Source organism: Triplophysa rosa, linkage group LG21, assembly GCF_024868665.1.
Source record: "Triplophysa rosa linkage group LG21, Trosa_1v2, whole genome shotgun sequence".
Lineage (NCBI taxonomy): Eukaryota > Metazoa > Chordata > Actinopteri > Cypriniformes > Nemacheilidae > Triplophysa > Triplophysa rosa.
This window is the reverse complement of record NC_079910.1, coordinates 3,854,149-3,873,533: the sequence shown is the minus strand read 5'-3', so window position 1 is coordinate 3,873,533 and position 19,385 is coordinate 3,854,149. Positions and strand designations below refer to the sequence as shown.

The window sequence follows — 19,385 nt, the reverse complement described above, 5'->3', positions numbered from 1 at the left end:
ACTTTCATTGTATGAAAAAAAGAGCAGCTTGGGGATGAAATATTAAAATATCTTTTGTGTTCCAGAGCAAAAATATTCATGTCACAGAAAGTTTATTTGTGACCCTGGACCACAAAACCAGTCATAAGTCGCATAGGCATATTTGTAGCCAACAATACATTGTATGGGTCAAAATTATACATTTTTCGTTTATGCCAAAAAAATAACGTCTTTCGTTTATAAATCATTAGGATATTAAGTAAGATCATGTTCTATGAAGATATTTTGTAAATTTCCTACCGTAAAAACATCAAAACTTTATTTTTGTGAGTAGATGCAGCAAAATCACAAGCAAAAATGGCCAGAAACACGCCGACAAACTTCGCTCGCTGCTGCCCGCTCTTTGGGAATTACCCACTCAAGTTTGGTATGTCAAGCTTAGAATTTCAGCTTTGGGGTTCATCTATTCTCCACAACGTCATTACAGCGGTAAGCCAATAGAAAGCGTTAAAAAAACCTGTTTCTTCATAGCAACTGTCTGCCACAGCGCCTCGGATAGACAACTTTAAAGGCCATTTTCTCAATATTTTGATTCCAGATTTTCAAATAGTTGTATCTTGGCCAAATATTGTCCTATCCTAACAAAGCATACATCAATGGAAAGCTTATATATTATTGTATAAATCCCAATTGAAAAAAAAGACCATTATGACTGGTTTTGTTGTCCGGAGTCACAGTAAACGATTTATTTAAGGACAGATTAGCTAAACTAACCAACCATGTGAAAATTTGCTTCATGCTACGGTAATTTGAACTTGCCTTTAGTTTCTTCTGATAAACCAGCTGGCTGTTTTGGATGGAGAACCACCGTCTGAGAAAAGATAGAAATGTATTTGAACGACGTCAGAACGGACGTCACTCCAAAGACACATAAACAGTGATGTAAACATGTAATGAGTTTAACCTCCTACCAACCTGTTCCATGTTTTAAAGGCGTTGCTGGCCCTTTTGAACAAGTAGCCCTCCATCACCAGTCCGTTGGGCGCATCAACATTGAACTCCAGCTTGGGGTCGTCATACGCAAAATCCTGAAAGACAGAAAAATGACGACAAATCCGCATTCAGGCAATGTAAACTGAAATAAACGCAATGCAACGAAACGCAAAACTCTTTCCATCACAAAAATCTGTGACGTTTCAATATTAAAGGTTGTAGGAGGAACACAATTTTTCACTCTCTGTGTATCCACACACACAAACGCAAGGAATGACTCATCCAACAAAGTCCCACCAGACCATTCTGACAATGACGCAAGTTGCTGAGCGCGACCAGCCGATTACCGCCAACGTGGTGAACATTTTCACACTTACCACTCGCAATTACGGCCCTCTTTGCATTTCAGCAGCACATTTAATCCACGTGTACCAAAACTATGACCTACTGAGACATACGACTGGACTGAACTCTCTTTGCTGGAGACTGAACTCCTCTGCTCAGATGATTTCTATTGATTATCTTTGAGTGGTGGAATGATACGGCCAGACTAACACTTTATCCATCACGCGTGGTTAATGCTATACCACAGACTCATGTGAGACATCTGAAGCAGGGGCGGTGATTTCACAGGAGATACTTTAATGAAGTACAGCACTACGTGAGAACGAGTCTGTAAAACTGCAAAACGGATATAAGAACAAACGCAAATGAGATCTCCTAAACTCTCAAGAGTTTCCCATAGACCGCTAGTTCAGACTGAATTTTCCTCCAGAGAAAAACATCCCGGTGATCTCACATTAGTAGTTCTGAAAATGTGCTCGGGTTTGTTAAGACAGCAAAGTCTGGAATCTAACGTTTCACGCCAATTATTTGATTTCCTTTTGAATTATTTGATCGTAATTGATTGTTGTCATCAATTCTTTCATACTTCAATGCATCTTTGATACGACTGAATAACAACGTTTGAGAAATAAAATGGATTTGCAGACGACGATTCAGTACACATGAGGGAGATCATTGCACAACCCAAACAAACATCCTCAAAAACGTCTCGGCAGATAATCATGACATCATCAACATCTTCAAAGTCTTCGGACCTCTTTTCAAGCGAAACCCCTCATGACTACAAGATAAACGGCCTTCAACACGCCTGTGAAAGGCTTCAGAGAATCAAATTCTAGTCAAAGAGCTCTTGAGGAAACAATGATCACATCGTTTGATGTTTCCTGATCAAATGAAATGACTGACAAAGTTGTGCAATATGTAAGAACAAAGGACACATATTAGTGATTACATCATTAGATTAAAGTGTGCTGTATCTTTGGACACGGATGAAAGATACAATATCCCAAACTGTGTGGATTTGTTAATCTTTTTTTCGATCCCAATTGACTTTCACTGTATGGACACAAACACACAGAGACACTTCTCAAAATATCTTGTGTTCCACAGAAGAAAGAGTCATATACAGATTTTGAATGAGGGTGAATAAATGATTGATTATAAGTGATGATAAGTGACTGAATTCCATTGGAAGCTAGACCAACAGAATTACATTACAAGAGGGACCTGGGACCATATCTAGGGACCAAAACATCACATTAAATTAGTGTTGGGCTCTATTGACTGAGCCCAGTAAGCAACCACCCAGAACACTGTAGCGACGGCATAGCAAAGCACTATAAACCACACCGAACGCCTCAGCAACCGCACAGCAATGCCCTGGCAATGACCCACAACCACAACACATCAGGAGGAGAGTTTGGCACAGACGAGCACCAATCTCGTTTACTTCCCAAAATGTAAAAATCAAATCTTTTCATCCTTTTACAAGTTGTGACAATACAGCTATTTATAGTCAGTCATTTTACCCAAATCCCCAGCAGGGCGACTGTGCAAACATTCATTCCCCGCGCCGTTCAGTTGTGTCTCCTTACAGCCAGAGACCAAACGCTTCACTCAACTTTTGAATAGAACAGAAAAGCTCTCTCGGTTCCCATCTCCTGTATCCCATAATCCCACAAACTTTACACGTGAGTATAATGTCGTTCCCACAGATTTTTAGGCTATAGACACTGAAACAAAAGCGTATAGAGATTATAAGAGAAATGTTCAGTTTTGCACATTTGGATGAGTAATTCAGCCACTTTAGTGTTTTGATATTATGAAATGTTAATATAACATGAAAAATGTAACTCGATTGGTAGAGCATTGCACTAGCAACACAAACACACATACTAATAAAAAAGTGGCCTTGGATATAACTTAAGCATCTGGCAGACATGTAACATAAACAGTAATTCACTTATATGATGAATATTATATTTTTCATGTAAAACATTACAACTTCGCAAGCTGTCTATATACACAATGCACAACTCTGTCAAAACAGACAAGCAATTATATTTCTTCATACTGCATTGATACAAGTACAAATACATCGAATAAACTTACAAACGATTTCATCACCGCACCATCACAGTCCAGCATCAGTTTCTATTTGTTCTCATGCAAATATAAAGAACATTAATGCACCAACTCACCAAAGTCAAGTCCAACCTGCCAAATATCTTCATCCTCAAACGGTTCACAAATTTGAAAATCATTGGATCCACTAGACACGATTGCGCTAAACTACAGAATGTGAGGAGGACGGATGAAGTGTGCAGTGAACGCGCAGAGAGTGAGTCACACGGCACGGCAGCGCTCGCAGTCCGCAGATCAAACTCATTAACATACAGCTGCCGTCCCACACGCCAACCTTCAGCCACTCAACCAAACACAGCAATTCTACATTTCACCATCACCTCCAATACCAACATTAACAGATTATTAGCTCATGCACAATTCAATAGTTCTATATATATAAAACTATAAAGCAAATCTATTTATATTTTTCCATTTATCTCTTTCCTTGTCACCTGAGAAACATCTGAAAAGTGAAATACCTGCCGGCCGCGGCTGGAGAATCTTCTATGCCGTGTCTCACAAACATTGTAAGACTGCAGAAGTCTACCGTCGCTATTTTAGGATCTGCCGATGACGCGTGTGCTTACAAAAGCCCTTCATCTGTCTGAACTACAAAGTCTATCAAACTTTAAAGTATTCCACTGAGGAGGGAAAAACAAGGAATAAAATATTAAACCTTGAATTCAGGGCGACTTATTTGTAGTAAAGCATGGTGGAGGCATGAGAGCGTCCGCATTCAAGAACATCATGTTCATCTTTCGTGAAATAAAATATTCATAAAATACCACCATCATCGTCTGCTCTTTACATAACCACAACAATTCATCACATTTCAACACAAATTCGAGTGTTAGAGAAATGTTCTACTCTCTATTTTCCTATAAAGACCATTGAGACACTTCATATATTCACTACAACATGATCTCCATTACATCAATAAATCCAGACATTTTTATGCAACATCAACTCATATGGATCTTATTGTTAAGGCTTTTGCCCAGATAGAAATAAAAGGTTCTTAAAGGGATAGTTCACCCAAAAAGGAAAATTCTGTCATCATATACTCGCCTTCGAGTTGTTCCAAATCTATAAAAATTTCACAGAGAAAGATATTTGGAAGAACGCTTATAACCAAACAGATCTTGCCCCCCATTGACTCCCATTGTAGGAAAAAATCACTTTTTTGTTCTGTTGAACACAAAAGACGACATTTTGTTCTGGGACACTTTTAACTACCATTGTATTTTTTCCTGCTAATGATAGTCAATGGGGGCAAGATCTGTCTGGTCATAAGCATTCTTCCAAATATCTCTCTCTGTGTTCATCAGAACAAAGAAATGTATACAGGTTTGGAACAACTCGAAGGTGAGTAAATGATGACAGAATTTTCATTTTTAGGTGAACTATTCCTTTAACATACAGTCTAAACCTCATTTAAATCTAGGAAAAGCTAATGAATAAAATGCATTCAGATCCAGCCCTGCTGTATTTAGTTCTGTTTGACCCTTTTAGTGGTTCCTGTGGAATTATTAATGTGTTTTACTGATGTTCAGAGGTTTGTGGCAGGACAGACACTTCATAGAGTACAAGTGGTTTCTTAAAATAACGGCAGACAAGAGTATATATGCTAAAGCAATTACAAAAATAAAACACAATGGGTATCTGTGGTTTTAAAAATACAGAATTAAGACATTTAAGACCTTTGCTCGACCAATACTGTCACCACCATACGTGGATCATTCCTACGAAGACTTTCTTAAACTATCACTGGAGATCAACAACATCTAAAGTAATCCATTAGACCATCTTATAAAACAAAGAAGAAAGAATAAGGTCTTTTTCCATCAACCACAACAAGCAGCTTTAAAATCCATAGACTCTAGTCTAGAGGATGAAACAACTTCTGAATAATTGCTGTGCAGTGGAGGATGATGGGACGGCCATCAGCTGTTACATAAGACAGATGCTTGTGGGACAAACAGTCACTGTAATTATATCATCGGTTACACAAGCCATGATGCAAATCTACAATTTCAGAGCTGGTCAATTAATTGAATCCATCTAAAAGTGGAATAACGTCAATAAAGGAACAGTTCACACAAAAATAAAAATTCATGTACTCACCGTCAAGTTGTTCCAAATCTGTATACATTTCTTTGTTCTGAACCCATAGAAAGATATTTGGAATAATGCTTGGCCACCACTGACTACCATAGTAGGAAAAATGACAATGGTAGTCAAAAGTGTCCCAGAACTGTTTGCTTTCCTACATTCTTCAAAATATCTTCTTTTGCGTTCATCAGAACAAAGAAACTTATAAAGACATTTTTCCTACTATGGTAGTCAACGGTGGCCAAGAACTGTTTGATTACAAGCATTCTTCCAAATATCTTTCTCTGTGTTCATCAGAACAAAGACATTTATGCAGATTTGGAACAACTCGAGGGTGAATAAATGATGACTTTTGGGTTCCTTTAAAAAACATTTAAAGGCAACTCGAAGACTTCATAAAACACTCACCTGTAAAAGAGTCTAAATCAGGATCCAGTCAGTCCCAGCAGACAATGAGCATCAGACGGAGGCAAACAGAACAAACATGAAGATAAGTCATAATTCTGAAAACCGTCATCTGAATGATGAACTGTCAGAGACAAAGTTGCTGTTGAGAATCTTCTGAACTTGAATCTTCATCGAGCTCTATTTTCAGTTTGCCCAAAATACATCCACAGCCTGTCTGCTCAACATCAATAACTGAAACATGTCATGACTAAATACCTAGTTCACTGCTGAAAGATTAAAGAAACCCTATAATGGAAACGATAAGGATAACTACAAAAGTCTTTAAAACCAAACTCAAACACCATAAATAACTCAGGAGCGGATTTAACAATATGACAAAAGCAATTCTCTCACTAAGTGTACTACAAGCAAAACTAAAGTATTAAGACATGCAGGTGCGTGTGAGTGTTTATGTCCCATAATGCTCGTATTTATTCTTACCCGCTGCTGAATCGTGGAGTGTTTATGCTCCATCTCTCGCTTCTCCATCGCCGAGTTAATCACCAGTTGATCCAGCTGAAGACAAAAGTGAAAAACGCAGAAGTTTGTTTATTCGCTCTCATGTCACTTCAAACCTGCATGACTTTCCTCTGCAGAACACAAAAGATATTTTGAAGAATGTTGATAACATTTCTCGAAATATCTTCTTTTGGTGTTCCACAAAAGAAAGTGATAAAGGTTTCGAACACACACAATTGTTATTTTGGCCTATTCATAACACAAAAAAATGGAAGAATTTAAAAGAACCATTTAATAATTTATTCCTATAAGTATTAACTGAATGCTACAAAATGAATCGGTTCACTTCAAAATGAATCGCTGGGTCAAACTGACCACCAGCACACAGCAAGAACATCAATAGCACATGAACAGAACAGCGCTGACCTCAGCAGCCAGTTTCTTCATGTAGGGGTCGATCTCATTCAGGAGGTTATAGCCCTGCTGATAGAGCGAGTACTGCGCGTGCATGAAGGACAACATCTGCACGAGATACGAGAGGTGTTAAACATGCTACAACTGCTTTAGGGGCGATTCACATATCTGCTTTCTCCTTTTTTTCCAAAGCGCCCAGGAGTTTGAGCTCTCCTGGCATCTGTCGTTGCTAAGCAACCTTGGACCACGCTAGCCGTTGAGACGAGGAGGTATAAACAAAGGATATATGGATTACATGCACTGAAAATACCTCGCTATAACTCTGCTACTAGATTTATTTATGCTGTGATCATCTGTGTCTCCATTTTCAATGATCTTGTCTATATTGGTTGGTTGGTTCTTGTCTCATGACCTGCGATGGGCGTGCAGCATTCTGAAAAGTAAAATATTCTCGCTCCCTATTTGAGCGGGCTTGTCGCGCGTCTACATAAAAAATAACGAATATGTGCGTGCAAAAGATGCAAAATGTGAATGGCCCCTTAGAGTTGTATGTAGATTTACGAAAAAAAAAGTTACATTTCACTGATACTTACAGCATCTAAGATCTCAAATTTCTTTTTAGCCTGAAGGACGTTGATCTAAAAAGAAAAATGAGATTTCCATATAAGATCTAACACAAATATAGCCTGATAGCACAAATAGATCTGGGAGACGTCTATTTGATGTCTGCATTTACATCTTCAAGACCTATATTTTTGATTGATTGCTCATCTTTCCTAGAAGATGTCTGTAAGATGTTTATAATTTATTATGTGTGAAAAACTGCCTTTTCTAAGATGTTTGTCAGATGTTTTCCAGATCTTTAGCAGACATCTTACAGATGTACCTGTGCTATCTGGGTACATAATACAGTATGTAATATGAAATAGCCTAAAAAGTATGCGCTAACACAATAGGACCTCATTGCCATACTGTTTCAAACATACAGTAACCATAATTTACTACGCATTAAAACTGATTTTACAGACAGATTAGGACACAGTGTGATTTTAGCATCAGCTGATTACAATTCAAGATCTCAAGATTGCCTTCTAGTGGCTGCTTAAAGTAAAGTTCTCCCAAAAATGGATTGCTTTTTTCATCATTTATTCACTCTCATGTCATTCCAAACCTGTATGACTTTCTATCTTCTGCAGAACACAAAAGAAGATATTTTGAAGAATGTTGGTAACCAAACAACGCTGGACCCCATTTACTTCCATTGTATGAACGCATAAGAAAGTGTGATATACAGGTTTTGAACAACATGATGGTGAATAAAAGACAGAATATTTATTCTTGAGTCAACTATCCATATAAAAAGGCCAGTCAGTCCTGACTCTGTAGACCTCAGTTCAGCACAGACTGAGATGCTGACCAGACTTTACAAATATCGTGTGTTACCTGCAGAACATAGTCCAGGGCGAGATGTCGGAAGCATTTGCGGGTGAAGTTAAGGGTGCAGGTGGCCTCCTCCACCTCGTGGGCTTTGTTTCGCGGTGCCTGGGCGTTCTTCACCTGTGCGATCTCAAGATCCTCCCTCACCTTGTCAAACTGCTTCTTGGTGTCCTTAAATTTCCGTACATCTCTGAAAGCGCAGACAGATGTTTGTTAGACGAGCGGTGATGTGTTAACACAAGAAGTCACATTACGTTCTGAACAATCTCCATCACTGATACTGCAATCAAGCAGTGTCTGAAATATTTATAATATTTGATAGAAGCGTGTATTACAAATCGGGTGGACCTTATGAATACTTCATTTGACAGTGATTTGATCTCTTACTTTCTGAATCTCAATTGGTTTTAGTTTATAAATCTTCCAGCAGGATTAATGAATAGATTCTTCTCAAGAGTCCCATTAGCGTTCACATTAACATGCTTTAAATATTAAACATCACCTTGTAGGAAACACAATATTCGAAAACCTTGTGTGTGTGTGTGTGTGTGTGGTTGGGGGGGGGGTGGTGTTGTAAGAAGGTTTTGCAGAAGTAAAAATAAAACGGGTCACTTCCACATTTCTGACCTTTTTGAGAAGTATTAGCAAGTCTAATTTTGACATTATAATACATCCGCTTCCTATCTATAAACCGCCCCGCTTTCCTCTGCTTAAAGGGATACTTCACTACCAAATCAAAATTTCCCCATGTTTTACTCACCCTCAAGGCATCCTAACTGAATATGGTTTTCTTCTTTAAGAATAATGCAGTTGGAGTTATAATACCACGTATCGTTTTACTTCCAAGCGGTAGAATGGGAGTGAATGGGCGTTGACTTTTTGAAGCTCCGAAAAGTGCATCCATCGATCAAAGAACGGCTCGACACGGCTAACAAAGGTCTTCTGAAGCGAATGCGTCATTTCTCGAATGCGCGTGAACCAGAGGCTTGTTTTTCCGGCAAAGGACGGTGACGAAAGCTCCCGCCAGAGTAGACGCTATCCTATTGGCTGAAAAAACAAGCCTCTGGTTCACACGCATCCGAGAGATGACGGAAACTAGACATCAACGTTAATAGTGCTGTCAATATGGATATTTCAAACGCATCGATTCGCTTCAGAAGACCTTTGTTAAGACCACGGAGCCGTGTCGAGCCGTTCTTTGATCGATGGATGCACTTTTTGGAGCTTCAAAAAGTCAACGCCCATTCACTCCCATTCTACCGCTTGGAAGTAAAATGATATGTGGTATTATAACTCCGACTGCATTATTCTTCAAGACGAAAACCATATTCAGTCAGGATGGCTTGAGGGTGAGTAAAACATGGGGACATTTTGATTTGGTAGTGAAGTATCCCTTTAATGCACAAAAAGAGGAGCCGAGAAAAGAGCAGGTCAACGGTATGTTTTAATGGTCAGTATCACCTGAACTGTCAGAATGAACTGAACTTTTCAAGAGTAAACCGTAAAGTATACAGCAAATACTGTATCCAGTAAAATAATTAGTTTACCTACAAATAAACATTTTCCAACAAATTTTCAGCTTATTAGTGAAACTGAAATGAACTGCATTAAATTTTAAATGCATTTGAATTTAGCACAAAACGTTAAGGGTTTTATTAAACATGTAAGTATTGTTTCACCACACCTTCATTTATTAATCCACTGGAGTCATTTGTAATATTTCACATGTTATTGCATGTCTGAGTAACGTTTTGTCAGTATATTAGTATTTGTATACTTGTTTTTAAAAACAATTGTCTGTGTTTTATCCTTTTAATTTTAAAATGTAGTTCTACTCATTGAAGCATTTAATGAATAATTCATTTATCAATTCAATCTCAGTATTACAAAGCAGAAATTTAAATAAATTTCAACTTTATGGATATAAAGTGACAGATATTTAAAGAAAAACTGTGTTCATCTGAAGAAAGCAAGTCATCTACGTCTGGGTGCCAAAAGAGGATTTTCATTTTTGGGTGAACTATGCCCAACAATATAGTTCAATAATACTCACTCCTTCACAAAACTGTGCAACTGCTGCTTCACAGATCTCTGAGCTTGATCGAACAGAATCTGAAAAACACAAGCATGACATTTTCTTTATTTAGTTGCATGCAGTGAAGCTCTTTTAGCACTAGAGGGCGCTCTTGCGTGTGTTTAATTAAAGGATGCATGACCACCAAACACACACACACACACACACACACACACACATCATCAGCCTCACACGCCTGTGCCTCATTGAGATTCAGCCTCGGTCTCGAGGACGTTTGAACCGATCGAGTAAAACTAGGTCACTCGGGCAGGGAGGGAGCGGATCCGAGCACGGGAAGAAAACAAAAGAACCTGATGCAAGATCAGGAGAGACGGAGAACCTGGCCGCAGGTGCTCCGATTCAACATCATCCATCCTCACAGCAGCCACTGGCTTTACGCTAATGATCTTACTGCAATCTGACTTCAGGAGAGTCATTTCAGAGGATTGCTTTGGAGAACTGGAGTAAAGCTTACGGTGACTCAGATATATCAGCAGGAGCTTTTCAAACACTGGAAAGTCAGATGTGTTAGATAAGAAAGAGACATCCAGAGTCTGGCTTCTATTTTGAGCCAGAACAGAATTGTCCTGTGTTTTTCATGGGAAAAGACCATTTAAAAACAACATACTTCATGACTTTCTGTATGACACAAAGACACCCACTGAAAAAAATAAAAGACCATTCCAAATTTTATCAGACGTATTGTGGTCATTCCAGTCCATTGTCTGTTAAATTTCAACAAAATCAAACCTCAGGAGTGACAAAGTCATCCAACAGCAATGTGAAAGACTGACAGATAAAAAATCCAGGTTATCACTTCAAAATATAATTTTAAATAACACATGTAGAAATATTACTGTTGTATTTCTTAAAAGTGAACATGAACTTGTTTTCTTTGCAGTTTTGGAGGTCTTAAAAAATACAGAGCATCTTTTCCATTATTTTGACCCGTTTCTCCAGTTTTCATTTTCTGAAAATAAACGCATTGCAAATAGAAACAATTTTGCGAGAAATATTGCTAGTAGCTCACAGAATGAAACAAAAATGATCATTTTGCCAAAACACACATAAATAGTAAATTGATAAAAACTGAAAGAAATATTGAAATCGTGCTGTATAAGCAATGCATGCGACAGATCAAAGTATGTTCACACTTCATTGCGTTCAACATCAAGAACTAGATGCTGGTAACCTCCCTATTAAAAAGCACCTAAACCTCATTTTCATAATGTCAACATAAACCTCAGCGTACCTCAATAATTCCATCAACACAATAAAAATCACCTTGTTTTACTACAACACCCCCAACAGAAAAATGATCTAAAATGTCAGTAGGGTCATTAAACTGCACTGATGTGATGCCCCAAAATGAAAACATTTCGACTTAAGCGGTTAACTTCACACGTTCCCAGAACAGGACATTTTATAGCCTCATAAACTCCATAAGGATCCTAACATCACGGTTTGTAAAGGATGTCGGGTGAAGCCTCCGTGTCCCTTTGTGCTTCATGTCATGGTTTACAGCCTCCTCTTCGGTTAGACAACAAAGACTGCGTTAGAAACACAAGAACTGCTCAGTTGTTCACGTTCACTGTAATGCACCTCAGTGGCGCACGCCGCATCCAAACGGCCGTTGAATGAAGCAACAGGTTCGGGGAAAGCGAGAAGTAACCGTCGACCCGTCTGTCGCAGCGGAGGCCGTCTCTGTTCTTTGGCAGAAAGGGAAAGAAAATGTTTTCCCTGTGTGTGGTCTATGAACGGACATATTGTGGTTTTGTTCTTTGCCAAATACTCAGCTGGTTTTTCATCTTGGCTCTGTTTGAGATCACACACAGATGTACCGGCGTAATAGATGCATACTGAACATGTTTATTAAAGAGAACGTTTTGAAGTAAAAATAGTTCAACATACAATGTAGTCTAAAAAATAATGCACGTTGTGAGAGGCGCAATAGAAATAAAATTCAATTCCTCATTTTAAGAGGACTTTGGAATATCAATGATTCATGTGCACTAAAGCGTGTATTCGTCTTCCCGTATCCATTTATATAAGTGACCCTGAAGCGTTTATACTTCTGCTGGTCTGCACACACTGCTCAGGTACTCAATCCCACACACCTGACCCGTGCCATTAACCTAATCTGTGATGTCACTTTCCATGCGGGGGCTCTTGACCTCTACACGGCCCGCCTGTAATGACCCAATGCACACTTTTTAAAAGAGCACATCAAACGCTCAGCGGGCCAACGGGGAGCCGTTCCGGGGTGCAGGGGTCAAATTTAGCAACTCACAGAGAACTGGAAAAGAACACTTATTGAAAAAGTAATGATCACGTACCAGTCCAACATGTGACATTTACATATGAAAGACAAGAAAAACTATTTGTAGTCTTTTATAAATGTAGCCTTGTTTGGTTCTAACTGGACACGTTATGTGTGAAGGCCAGTAGCATTGACAATGTCAATCATTTTTATTGGCGTAAACACACTATTGAGGTTACAACAACATTCAAGGTTTTTGACAAAAATAGTTCATGATGATTTCTATGCAACATACACACAAGAACAACAACAAAGGCACCGATGCAAAGTGAGATGCAGCATGTGTGACATCACATCAAAGCGATAGTTTACCCAAAATACTAATTCTGTCATCATTTATTCACCCTCATATTCAAAACCTGTGTAAGACTCTTTCTTCTGTGGAACACAAAAGAAGATATTTTGAAAAATGTCTCAGTGGTTCAATGGGGTTCAATGCTGTTTGGTTACCAACATTCTTTAAAATATCTCCTTTTGTGTTCTGCAGAAAAAAGAAAGTCCTACAGGTTTGAAATAACATGAGCGTGAATACATGATGACAGAATTTGTATTTTTGTGCGAACTCGCTTTAATATTTCAGAATATTATGACACTGTCGATCCCTCCCACTGTTTCGGGTCACTTATATGATGAGAAAGAAACAAGAACGTACCATGTGATAGTTGACAATCTCTTGTAAACTCTCGCCACACTTTTCCAGGCATTCCTGTAAACACAATAACATGCCTCGGTTACACACCACAAACCCTAAACCGACACACACAATAATTATGACTTCCTACTACAACAATATGCGATTTTGGTGCAAGAAAAATGCACAATACGACCTCTTCAATATACCTCTCTTTAACATGATCATCATCATCATAATTCATGCAATGTTATGTTTAAGATCTTAAGATCACTGAGATGTTAAGATTACAATTATGCATAACTGAATGGCATGTTAAATCTCATTTAGTCATTGATGGATATGGTGAAGAGCACAGAGTCTGTATACATTGTAAAGTAGGCTTCTGATAGGTCTCTGCTGACAGCTTTGTCATTGTGAGTCTTGATGTTTTTACAGAGGAAAATGCAAATAGCAGCAGGATTTAATAAGATTCTCAACATTAGTCAGCGGGGTACTGCACAAGTGAAGCCAAAGAGACTCTGAATACCATTTACAGAAGGCGGCAATGAGTCTAACCCTACTGGCAAAGAGATGGAAAGTCCCGGCTTGCTTCTTTTTTGTCTAAATCCATGTCTAATCAGGGTCAAAAAGCGTCTCAGACGCTCAAAACAGCAGACGGGCGAATTGTGTTGGTTAGTCTGCCAGTGAAGAGCTCATACAGTAAATTCACACCAAACTAGATTTACAATCAGACACTTTTATTCAAAGCTTACAGTGTTCGAGTTGTACATAAATACTAAATATGTGTGTTCCACCACAGCCATCAAAACTGTGAACTTTGCAATGCTAACACAATGAACCGAATGAGATGTCACAGAAAAAGTGTTGTCCGTCACAACAAATGAACAGGGTAACTGGTGTAGTCAGGGCAGAGAATGATATATGGGAATAAATGACTCTTACATGCCTGTTATTTTTTAATGAATTAGTCCAAATGAGTCTTGAACTCATGACTTATCAGATTAAATCTGTATGAGTGATTCTTGAATGACTCACTCAACCATAAGTCATACATTTTATCACGTGTTAAACTGAAAATGAACTGAGAACCGTGTTATTTTTTACTTAATGCTTGCGAGACTTTACTTTCATTTTACACGCATGAACGCACACACGCACATACATACACACAGTATTACCGATATCATCTCGTCCTTCTTGCACTGTTGAGACAGATCCCGGATACCGTTGATGAAGAGTTTGTTGGCAGTGACATAAGCTTTGCCAGCTTCAATCATACCACCACACAGCTTTACCAGCTATTAGAGAGAGAGAGAGAGAGAGAGAGAGAGAGAGAGAGAGATAAACTATTCATGAACATTTTTTATAGAGCAAACTTGAATACAATTCATATATTTATTTTATATTGAATAAAGATCTAAACTTCAGTTGTGCTCAACGAAAAGAAAACTAAAACCTATTAAAATCTAAAAATATTTGATGAAATTATATTTCTGGTCATATTTTCCCAAATTTCTATCCAAATTCCACACAACAGAGAACTTTTTGGTACATCTGTGGCTACAACCAATCAGAATGTTCTGCTGCCCATGTTTGTTTAAACCTCTAAAATGATTCACAAATTTTCTTACCAAATCTCATATGTTGTTAAACATTATTACTTCATTATTTGTATCGCAATTTACACAATTTTGCATTGTTGCAAAGCAGCTTTGCATACAGTACAAAGATACATAGAAAAAACATAGAAAGCATCATTGCAAGATGAAACTTAGCTAAAATCGTATTTGTAATCAGACTGTTCTATTCGTAGTACTAGTAATAGTAATCACAGTGTGTATCAAATGTTTTATATAAAGATTATATATTAGTAATACTAGATTGTCTGCAAGTAGAAAGATGACTAAAGATGATGCATATAAATCAGCATCAGAATTTTATCGATTCTGATTCTGCTTATCGATTTCGATTTTTATCGATTCCCAGTTTCGATGTAAAACATTTAGCTATCAACATGTATGGTCATTTAGCCTTCTTATTGACTGGTTTGCAAAAATAAATATTTATGAGCACCGTTTTGTGTAGCCTACAGTATATAAACACATAGCAACCATGTTTTGTCTGATTTATTACAGTTTGTATGACTATAGTTTCACTACATCATGGTTAAACTGTAGTTACTATACTGAGACTATGGTAAATGTGCGGTTCCTGTGCTTTACTGCAAACGCTAGTTAAACTATGGTTACTATAGTAAAAATACTGTATGGTTAGTTTTTTTAGATATCATCAGATCACAAATTAACACATGCACAAAATTTTCTGAAAATATGCACACAGGAATTGATAAGAGGAAATATCAGATTTCTATTCCTTTTGATTCCGATCCAAACCTTAGGCCTTTCAAATCCGATTCCGAATTGGAATTGATTTTCAATTCCCAACCCAAATCACCACATCATGCAATTTAATGTAAACCTTTTCAACAGTAGACAGCCCTTATTATAAGACTTGACAAGTTTGGAATATATCTTTAAAACATACTACGGGTGTGGTCGCATCTGTGTAATAATTCCTCTCACTAAACAGCAAGGAAAAATGTCTCACATCTCCATGTGTCACAGGGCGTCAGACTGAGCGTTGGAGTTTTCACATGTGACTGTGTGTTTGTTTTCATCTGATGGGACTGATGCTCAGATGGCCTCCATGTGAGAGGCCGCACAGTCCCAATGTTTGAGTCTAGTTCCTTTTTTTGTTTACTTCTGTATTTAATGTTCTCATGAGGTGATTTTTAAATTATGTCCAGCCTTTGCGTGAAAGCTTGAAAATATCAGCTTGGGAAAATCTTTTAATTTCCCACACTTTTGTACAAACCTATGAGTCAAACTAACAAACAGAGAGTCCTTGTTCTACACAGCTGCTGAACAGACCCGACAGCAAATCACACACACACACACGCACACACACGCACGCGCGCGCGCACGCACGCACGCACGCACGCACGCACGCACGCACGCACGCACGCACGCACGCACGCACGCACACGCACACACACACACACACACACACACACACACACACACACACACAGCACTTCAACCAGACCACTACAGCAAAGCGGGCAAAAGTGTTTGTTAACCAGTCTGAACGCATGGAAAAGTAACAGCACAGCATTCAAACACGTCGCACAATTTGAGATAGTTTAGCATGTGCCAAAGTTAACTGAACAATGACAAAAGTGATAACTGACCACTAAAGGTCTTTCATTTCACAGCGTTGGGTCAATGTCATCTAATAGTAGCATGACTTTGTTTTCTAGTTTACTAAAATATGTGGAAGCAGAATCAAAACTGCAGGATCACATGAGCCTGGATCAAAACCCGTCCACGATGACATCACTATCAGCTGTTGTGTTGTGCCTCATCACATGATCAAACACTGAAATTCCACACAGATGTGATACATGGAAACTAGGGCTGTTCAACGATTAATCGCGATTAATCGCATCCAGAATAACACTTTGTGTTGTGCACTGTGCATATTAATTTTGTATTTATAAAAGCATACACATCACATACATGTACAGTATACAGTATATTGAAGAAAAACATAAAAATGAATGAATGCTTATATGGAATTAAAATGATATATAAACACACACGCATATATATTCTGTATTTCGGGTACTTTCAGCAAAACGCAGCTGATTTTTCAAAAGCTCCGGAGAGCTTTTTAGTCCGTGTTCTTACAAGTCTGTAGGCCACCAGTCTGGCGACCTTATGGCCATTCGGACACGGTTCTTTGAAAGGCCGCAGCCGGACCTCCGAAGCCGGGAGGGTGCACCAAACCCGGATAGAATCCGCCGGCGCTAGCTGATTTTTCAGGAGCTCCAGAGAAATTTCTTTCATTTTTTTCTAAGTCCAAACCCCACCAGTCTGGCAACATTAGGGCCGTTCGGACATGGAAGTCAGATCGGCAGCAGCGGACCTCCGAAGCCGGGAGGGTGCACCAAACCCGGATAGAATCCGCCGGCGCTAGCAAAGTCCAAACCCCACAAGTCTATATATATGCAAATATTTTCTAAATACAGTATATACATGGATGTGTATGCGTTTATAAATACAAAATTAATATGCACAGTGCACAGACATATATTATTATAAGCACAAACTTTTATTCTTAATCGCGATTAATCGTTGAACAAAAACCAACAGCTAAATCACAAATATCCGTCCACACCTGCCCATTCTGCTCAATAATGACACACACTGCATTCTGGGAGATCAGAGCCACCGGAAGTCAATCCGGGATGAGATTTCTTCTGTGGTGGATTAACACCAGCAGACATCCAGATCAATCCTTAAACCTGAGGTTAACCTCTTGACCTTGTTGTGGGACCATCTGACAGTAATGTTCGGTTACAGAGATCCTGGAGGGGATTAGACGGCGATTTCTCACGAACGATTAAGCTTTAATTTTCTCACGTTTGACTCCAAACGCCCTCCGCCGGGGTCAGAAGGTCAACTGACAGCTTTAAAGCCTCTTACCTTATCAAGCTTGGCTTCAATCTCCACCACCTCTGTCTCCACCTCGTCGATATTTGCCCTGGAAGACAACAAAGATGAGACGTGAGTCAACTCAGCTCAGCATTTGAAACACAGAAATGCACAGATTATCTCAATCCTTTAACGACTTCATCTTTTTATCTTTCGGTGCAGAATATTTCTGTTCTACAGTCAGGATGTTTGAACTAATCTCTCTCTCTTAGTTTTTTGTGTGTGGTTCGTGTGATGCAGGCCGCATCGATGCAGAAGTGATTTTGCCTAAAGAACAGAAACGCACACCCAGTAGGATCAATGTCACACATGTCTGTTAACAGTCACTTCCCATCGTTGTTCCTCACGCTTGCGGTTTGTGGCAGAGTACATCAAAGCCAAGTGTAGGACTGGAGATATATAATGTAATAAATATCATTTAACTTTCATTACTTTTGTTGAAAATATGCTACAATATGACACACAACCTCTGAGACAGAAGCAGGTCTTTGTAACCTCTGCTGCAGCTGTCCTCATGTGTTTCATGTGTTCAACCGCTGGCCGGGAGGACAGCTGCTCTCTCTCACCCACTACAATGCCAGTTCACTGCACATGGCGCGCTCAAAACGGATGCACATGTTGCCTCTAGGCAACAAGTAACCATAGCAACAGCTGTGGGGGCCGGTCTCATGCATACAAACCCGGTCCTATCTTCCATGCTCTACTTTTGAGCAGCCATGAGATCACTGGTCAATGAATCTTTAATGGTTGTTTTTTACCTTCAGTGACATCTCAATCTTATAACTAAAGAGAACATAAAATCATGGTTGTTTTAAGATCATAGAATATTAATACACGATAATACAAATACAATGTTTAAGTTTACACAACAGTAAATACGGTTTTTATAATCATATTATAATAAATTATAATATTATATAATAAAGTGCAAACACACAGACATATTTCACGGACCGGCTTCGCAGGGTTGCCAGATCTGTGTAACAAAATCAATCATCACTAGTCTAATTTTTCCATAGTCCAAATAAAATTATTTTAGGATTGACAGCTAAATAACAAAATCATTCCATTCTTGACCTGCGAAAAAAACTACCTGCAGCAACAATTTAAAAGAAGCCCAATTCCGCAGACTTGGCAACAAAAGTTCATAGATTGCACTGATATTCCACGTGTAGCGGCCCATAGAAACAGCTTCTAATGCGGCATTCTCAAACTGTGGGCCGTGGCCTTAAACTAAAATTTTTTTAGTTTAAGATTATAAGTCTTTAATTGGGGGGGCGCAAAGTGATGCACCCTAAACAAAGGGGGCCTTACAACAAACAAGTTTGAGAACCACTGATCTAGTGTATATACAGACTTGCTCAAATTTGTTGGTACCCCTCCACAAAAAAACAAAGAATGCACAATTTTCTCTGAAATAACTTGAAACTGACAAAAGTAATGGGCATCCAGCATTGTTTATTCCATATTAAATAGAAATCAGACTTT

The 19,385-nt window shown here is 38.7% G+C and overlaps 1 protein-coding gene across 2 annotated transcripts in view; it reads right to left on the bottom strand.

The window, feature by feature from the left end:
* Positions 1–19,385, bottom strand: part of acap3a (ArfGAP with coiled-coil, ankyrin repeat and PH domains 3a) — a 55,062-nt gene that overhangs the window by 11,404 nt on the left and 24,273 nt on the right. For both annotated transcript variants that reach the window (XM_057319506.1, XM_057319507.1), the window contains exons 2-12: positions 17,889–17,946; positions 14,520–14,639; positions 13,360–13,413; positions 10,367–10,425; positions 8,320–8,503; positions 7,470–7,514; positions 6,889–6,984; positions 6,445–6,519; positions 5,965–5,976; positions 955–1,067; positions 799–850 (exon numbers count right to left, since the gene is read on the bottom strand). In XM_057319506.1, coding sequence (XP_057175489.1) covers positions 799–850; positions 955–1,067; positions 5,965–5,976; positions 6,445–6,519; positions 6,889–6,984; positions 7,470–7,514; positions 8,320–8,503; positions 10,367–10,425; positions 13,360–13,413; positions 14,520–14,639; positions 17,889–17,946 — 868 coding nt within the window. The remainder of the gene's footprint in view (positions 1–798; positions 851–954; positions 1,068–5,964; positions 5,977–6,444; positions 6,520–6,888; positions 6,985–7,469; positions 7,515–8,319; positions 8,504–10,366; positions 10,426–13,359; positions 13,414–14,519; positions 14,640–17,888; positions 17,947–19,385) is intronic.